Below are 7,035 nucleotides of genomic sequence, written 5' to 3' on the forward strand. Positions count from 1 at the left end.
CTACGATCCTGCACGCTGCACAGCCAAAAACAAAAACAAAAATCCCCCAAAAACACATCACGAGAATGTATGCTCATCCCCCACCCTGGGAAGATGGCAGTAGTAAGACTCCGGCAGTCAACACCAATCATCTACTTCCTTGGCTCCTCGCAGGCAAGATGTACGCACCTAACGTTTTACATTCTGGGACCATCCCGTCATCTATACTCTCCCCCCTCCGAAAGAAGACATTTTCACATAAGTTCTTTTTAATTTATCTGTATTTGTTACAACTTTTAAAGCAGAATGTGACTTGAGCACTACGTCTCCATTCACAAAACTTGCTCCGAGTCACTTTTCAAACAGCTTTACAACATGCCTAGATAGGCTTATAATTCTGCTACTCTCAACACCACTTTTCTGTGGAAAACAAGCCCTATGTATGGACAGTGACTCCCATCGAGTTGGTTCAGTTGAACATACTAATTCCTAGGGGTCTGGCACATGCAGTCAATACAGGCGATGGAAGGTTTAAAAAGTAAATCCCAGAAGATGAAAGTTCCTTTAAGAAGTATTTTCTTTTAAACATCAAGGTATATACTTCAGAACACTTCAGCGACACAAGATTTGGTCTACTAAAGAATCCGCTTGATAGCTAAACACTTCAGACCATGAAGTTAACGTAGGTTACATACACCTTACAACAAACGCTACTTCCGTCTGTTAAAATAAGCCAACATGAAACTAGAAAAAAACTAGCTCTGCTTTTAGTGCCTAAAGTATCACAGTATCACACTTAGTAGAAAGAAATCTTATCTTCCCCTTAAGTAGCTGTCATGCCATACAGGTTTTTAAATGTTAACAAAAATAAAGAAATACTTGAAAACATATTATCAGAAGAAATGAAGACAAGAGTGTTGAACACGTGGCCACGTAATCCTCAGGCAGAGCTCAGTCTACTTCTTCCATGCGGGACGTGTCATCGTCTCCTTCGAGGGGTGGCATCTCCTCAGTTACGGCAGCACTGCTGTCATCAGCAGTGGGGTCATCTTCATCAATGCCTTTTTGGAAATAAACACCATGGATTAGATTCCCTAAAGCCACCCAACTATCCCAACACTGCTAGTTCATACCCACTTTCCAAGGCTGAGCAATTAATTTACAGGGTGTATGACCCTGTTTCATTCTTTATCCTGTACAATAAAAAAAGGCCTATTTTACACCCGTTCTTAACTCATGTGACTTAGGGTTTCCCAAACTGAATGGGACAGCCCAACTTTGTTCAAATTGCTGAAAGTTATGTTACCCTTTTCATCAGTCATGTGTTTAAGCTTTTCCCCCAATAGTATTGACACGTGGTATTTGCACAAGGCTTACCAAGACCAAGTTTGATCATCCTATAGATCCTGTTAGCATGTGTCTGGGGATCCTCCAGACTGAAGCCAGAAGACAGGAGAGCCGTTTCGTACAGCAGGATGACCAGATCCTTCACAGACTTGTCATTCTTGTCAGCCTCTGCCTTTTGCCTCAAGGTCTCAATGATGGAATGGTCAGGGTTTATCTCCAGGTGCTTCTTCGCTGCCATGTAACCCATTGTTGAGTTGTCTCTCAGCGCCTGAGCCTTCATGATCCTTTCCATGTTTGCTGTCCAGCCATATGTGCTTGTGACAATGCAGCACGGGGATGTCACCAATCGGTTAGACACGACCACCTACAATCAAAACACAGTGATAACTAGGCCTAAGAAGATTTCATATTCTAACCTGTAAGTACTTGTTATCAGCTTTATTATGAACATTTAAGAAACTTCAGTATCGACGAATCAGAAATACTATTTGCAAACTCAGATACCTGACGCTTTCTTCCTGTGAGTTCTCTTACACTTGAAGTCTTTAAGGATCTTGAGATCTATATCCATCACTAAATGGAAATGCTAAAGTTTTCTATTAGTAAGTTAAGAAAACTTCAGTTTGAAAAACACCTGACACTCCTTTTAAATGTAGGTGAGAAGACTGTATTCACACACCTTTTCAACTTTCTTCTCCAAGATGTCCTTCATGATTTTGCAGAGGTTTTCAAACTTTGTCTTTTTTTCTTCCTGTTTCTTTTTCTCTTCTTCGTCCTCTGGAAGTTCCAGGCCCTCTTTGGTGACTGACACTAAGGTCTTCCCCTCAAACTCCTTCAGCTGTTGCACACAATACTCATCAATAGGCTCGATCATGTAGATCACTTCCAAGCCATGCTTCCGAAGACGTTCCACAAAGGCAGAGTTAGCTACCTGGTCCTTAGTCTCACCTGATATATGAAAAAGTTTTAGATCCTTAACAGGAAGCAGTTTCATTTCCTTTTCTTTTTTCCTATGTAGTTTGATCTAACCACAGACAAGAGCTAGCTCACACTACGTTGCCTATAGTAACCCCTACTAATTTATATGTAACACCACATGGGTAGAAAACACACCCAACTGTTCCTATGGAACCACAAGCACAAAGATACGACTAACATTTACTGCCCATTACCTGTGATGTAATAGATGTGTTTCTGGTTTTCCTTCATTCTTGTGCAGTAGTCCTTGAGGGAAACCATCTCATCACCAGAAGCAGAAGTGTAGTACCTCAACAGCTCTGAAAGTTTCTTTCGATTTTGAGAATCTTCATGTATTCCAAGCTGAAAAACAGGTGAGCTTTAGGAAGACTTTCTCTGCATTAAAAAATCATTTAAAACGAGAAGCCAGTTTGACTACCAGTCCTAATGGTCAAGTGTGTTTACAACTAACCTTAATGTTTTTAGAGAACTGCTCATAAAACTTCTTGTAGTTCTCTTTATCTTCTGCCAGTTCAGTGAAGAGTTCTAAGCATTTTTTGACCAAATTCTTCCTAATAACTTTCAAAATTTTGCTTTGTTGCAACATCTCACGGGAAATGTTTAAAGGGAGATCCTCCGAGTCCACCACGCCTCTGATGAAGTCTGAAAAAACAGACCAAATGCGCTCAAGGTCACTCCAAGGACAAAATCGACAAAAACGTAAACCTGAAAAACCACAGACGAACGATTTTTTTCCCCTTTAAAAATCGGGAGTTGATAGGCTGAACTCTGACCTGTGACGCCGACCACTCTTTACGCCCAACCGCACTTACTCAGATACTCAGGGATCAGCTCCTCGCAGTTGTCCATGATGAAAACTCTGCGAACATACAACTTAATGTTGTTCTTTTTCTTTCTGTTTTCGAACAGGTCAAAGGGAGCACGTCTTGGGACAAAAAGAAGAGCTCTGAATTCCAACTGTCCTTCAACTGAAAAATGCTGTAATAAAACACAGCCAAGATCAAGACAATGCAATCAGCTTTCACCAACAGGTACCACTTAAACCCCAGAGCCAAACACTTGCAGTTACATAACTTCAAGACTTCGGGAGAAGGATGGGGCAGTGGGCAAGAGAAAGCTGCCAGAAACCATCCTCAAATTTAACAGTTTGAGGCAGACCACCTGCAGACACTAGCTTTGAAGCTCCCAGCACTCACCTTCACTGCCAAGTGATCTTCCCAGTCGTTGGTCAAGCTCTTGTAGAACTCTCCATACTCTTCATTACTAATGTCATCAGGATTTCTGGTCCAAATCGGCTTTGTTTTGTTCAGTTCTTCTTGATCAATGTATTTCTCCTTGATCTTCTTCTTCTTCTTCTTGTCACCATCCTTCTTTTCTTCTTCCTCTTCATCAGAGCCAACATCTTCTATCTCAGGTTTGTCCTCAGACTCCTTTTCTTCTTTTTCTTTCTCTTCTTCTTTGTCTTCCTTTTCTTCTGCCTCATCATCACTGACTTCTTTATCACGTTCCTTCTCCACCTTCAAAAGACGTAAGTAACTCACATCATCTCTCCATCCCAGATCTAAAAAAAATAAGCTAAACAGCACTGAGGCACTTACACCCAAAACCAACTGAAAGCAGTAAGTAGCCAGAAAGCTTCTCATCAGTTCCTGATGTATCTCAATAGGCCTGGGTGCCTGGACAGAGCAAGACAGAGCTCCACCCACCAGCCCAATAAATACTGCAAATTCACAACTCTTCTTTTATCAAGGACTCTAAGGACTAAAGATTTCAACTCCGTCGCTTTGGTTACCTATGTGAAAAATATACAGAAACTCACAAAGAGAGTGATGGGATAGCCAATAAACTGAGAGTGCTTCTTCACGATCTCCTTTATTCTCCGTTCCTCTAAGTACTCAGTTTGGTCTTCTTTAAGATGCAGAATAACTTTTGTTCCACGACCCATAGGTTCTCCTGAAAAGGAAATGGAGAAACGAGCTCAATTTCAATCTCAATGGCCTAATCAAGGTTAACGAACACATAGCATCAATTTAGTTCTCCTAGCACTCATTTCAACATCTATGAAGCAGGGGTTTACCCTTACTGCTAACGGAAAGACTCCCAGAGCAGTTAACGGCCAAGATAAACAACCGCAAGAACAGGCTATCCCACTTACGGAAAACACAAATTTGTTTTTTTTTAAACACAAACTTCACAGCACCTTCAGGGGTCCACTGCCTACAGCACCCCACCCTCCACAAACGACTGACCCAGTAAGATGTCTACGGGATGCCCACCTGTATCAGTCCTCACTGTGAAGGATCCTCCTGCGGAAGACTCCCAGGCATACTGCTCATCATCGTTATGTTTGGTGATAACGGTCACTTTCTCGGCCACCAAATAGGCTGAATAAAACCCGACACCAAACTGGCCAATCATAGAAATATCTGCACCAGCCTGCAAAGCCTCCATGAACGCCTTGGTCCCAGACTTGGCAATGGTACCAAGATTGTTGATCAAATCGGCCTTGGTCATTCCAATCCCGGTGTCCACAATAGTGAGCGTCCGATCTTGCTTGTTCGGAATGAGGTTAATATGCAGCTCTTTCCCAGAATCTAGTTTACTGGGATCTGTCAAGCTCTCATACCTGATCTTGTCCAGAGCCTATTTAAAAAACACAGAATATTACACACAAGGTCTCTAAAAGGTTAATTTTATACCGAAACTAAATCCAAATTCTACATTGAAAGACTTACGTCGGACGAATTTGAAATAAGCTCCCTCAAAAAGATCTCTTTATTCGAGTAGAATGTATTGATGATCAGCGACATCAACTGGGCAATTTCCGCCTGGAAGGCGAACGTCTCCACCTCCTCCTCCTCCATCGGCTGGTCTTGGGTCTGGGTTTCCTCGGGCATCTGGAGAGGACACGGAGCCAGTGAGGCCGCCGGACGGGGTCCCGCCACGTCCCGCGCCCGCTTCGGAGGCCGGTGCGCGCACGAGGCGCCGGCTGACAAAGGGATGACCTCATTCCGGGGCCCCAGAGCCGCCGCAGCCCACGCCGGCCGCACGGGCGCCGCTCCCGCGCGACTCCGCCATGACACCTCCCCCCCTCCGCCGGCTGGGAACCGGGCCCGGGGACTCCTCCCAAGGCGCAGAACCGCGGCCCCCGCCCCCGCTCCCCCAGAGCCCCAAGGCCCGCCCGCTCCCGCAGGGGGGAGGGGAGGAAAGGCCGCAGCAGGCCCGAGGCCTGCGAGACGCCACGGCCGCCCCGGCACCGCCTGCCGAGGGCCCCCGGCGGAGGTGGTTGCACCCGCCGCCGTCTCCCGCCCGGCCCCGGAACCCCGTGGAGCCCCCCCACCGTGGAGCCCACCCCCTTCGGAGGCCCCCGCGCCAAGAGCCCCCGCCCGCCGCCCCCTCACCTCGGCTAAAGGACCGCAAACGCTCCGCAGCGACGCAGCACCAGGACGTACAAGCAACTGGCGCGCCGTCCCCGCGCCTCCCTTATATAGAGGCGAGCCCGCCCAGCGCGCGGCGCCTTTTCCAGAAGCCTCCCGAACCTTCCGGAAGAACCCTCCCCAACCGCCGCCGCGGCCGCGCGCCTGCGCCTGCGCCCTGGACGCTGCCCGCCCCTACCCTGGGCCCGCGCGGCCCCACGCCCTCGCGCCCCGCCCCCCACGGCCGCGCCGCGCGCGCCCGCGCGGACCGCAGGACGCCTGCGCGGCCCGGAGCTCTCGGGAAGGTCTCGCGCCTTCCGGGGCCATCACCCCTAGCCCTGCCCCCGCGCCCGCTGCGTTCTGCGCGCCGTCGGCCCCGCCCCCACGACCCCTGCTCGGCGCGCGTCGGCCCAACGGCCGCCCTGGTGAACCGCCGACCCTGTCCAGGCCGCGGGGAGTGCGACCGGGGACTGAGTGCCCGGGGACTGAGTGCCCGTGCTCGCGGCTCTGTGAAGTGCAGAAAAGTAAACTCTCAGTGGTTAAAACGTGTCCCCAGGTTGTGGAAGCTTCGGGTCCTCCACCGTCAGGGCCCGAGACTGGGGGCCCGGGGCCAGGTTGGGGGCCTTGAGGCCGCATGTAGGAAATCGAAGCAGGGGTGAGGGGTCCGGTCCCGTGTCACATGTATACGCCCAGCGCACTGATCAGAGGCTCAGAGCCACGGTTAGGGGTTTGGGGGCCCGGGTCAGCGATTGGGCATCCAGGGCTGGGTCGGGAGGTACGGGGCGCACTTTTTTGCCGGGGTCAGCGATTATGGGTTCAGGGTACAGGAATTCTGGCAACAGGTGCCTGCCAGAGCCTCGTTATGCAGAGGCCCGGGGCTCCGGCCTGGGTGTGGGGTGCAGAGGTGTGTGAGCGAGGGGTGACCCGCGTATGTGCATGGGGAGCAAAGTCCCCTGGGCCTCGTGGGGCTCCCGTGCAGCTGTTTCTGAAGCTGAGGTGGGATGGGGAACGAGGGCTTCCCCACACATCGCTATAGACCCCACCTCAAGGCAGGCCACCGCTCGTATTTGGGGACTGGTCCTGTCCTTAGGCCCCGCTGCGACCAGGAAGAAATGTTGAAACGGACAGAAAATACGGAATTCTCCCAGCTCTTGCTCAGTCCCTTGGGGACTTGTACCTACTTTGGGTTTGTTGTAAAACCGTATCCTTCAACGCGTTGCGGGCCCTAGTCTGGAATTCCGGGACGTGGTGACCATGCAAACTGACCCAGCTACGCGCATCATGATTTTGTAAAGCTCATCTCTTTTACTTATTC

At 49.3% G+C, this 7,035-nt stretch overlaps 1 protein-coding gene across 1 annotated transcript; it reads right to left on the reverse strand.

Moving 5' to 3' along the window:
* Positions 1-480: 480 nt before the first annotated feature.
* On the reverse strand, positions 481-5,839 carry HSP90AA1 (heat shock protein 90 alpha family class A member 1). The gene is made up of 11 exons (XM_022576061.3): positions 5,706-5,839; positions 5,040-5,201; positions 4,581-4,947; positions 4,124-4,257; positions 3,501-3,821; positions 3,117-3,282; positions 2,756-2,946; positions 2,499-2,646; positions 2,006-2,274; positions 1,357-1,690; positions 481-1,040 (listed from the first exon to the last, which is right to left on the reverse strand). The coding sequence occupies exons 2-11, from the start codon at positions 5,199-5,201 to the stop codon at positions 931-933; spliced, it is 2,202 nt and encodes a 733-aa protein (XP_022431769.1). The 5' UTR covers positions 5,706-5,839; the 3' UTR covers positions 481-930.
* Positions 5,840-7,035: the final 1,196 nt, after the last annotated feature.

This window comes from Delphinapterus leucas, chromosome 2, assembly GCF_059928025.1.
Source record: "Delphinapterus leucas isolate spDelLeu-1000000601 "Yukka" chromosome 2, BTC_Dleu_Yukka2, whole genome shotgun sequence".
Classification (NCBI taxonomy): domain Eukaryota; kingdom Metazoa; phylum Chordata; class Mammalia; order Artiodactyla; family Monodontidae; genus Delphinapterus; species Delphinapterus leucas.

Excerpts from the sequence above, each read along its gene's own strand:
- HSP90AA1 (XM_022576061.3), bottom strand. The coding sequence starts at position 5,201 with ATGCCCGAGGAAACCCAGACCCAAGACCAGCCGATGGAGGAGGAGGAG. Across the intron at positions 4,258-4,580 it reads CACAGTGAGGACTGATACAG|GAGAACCTATGGGTCGTGGA; the intron begins GTGGGCATCCCG and ends TTTCCTTTTCAG. Across the intron at positions 2,275-2,498 it reads ACACATCTATTACATCACAG|GTGAGACTAAGGACCAGGTA; the intron begins GTAATGGGCAGT and ends TTCATATATCAG.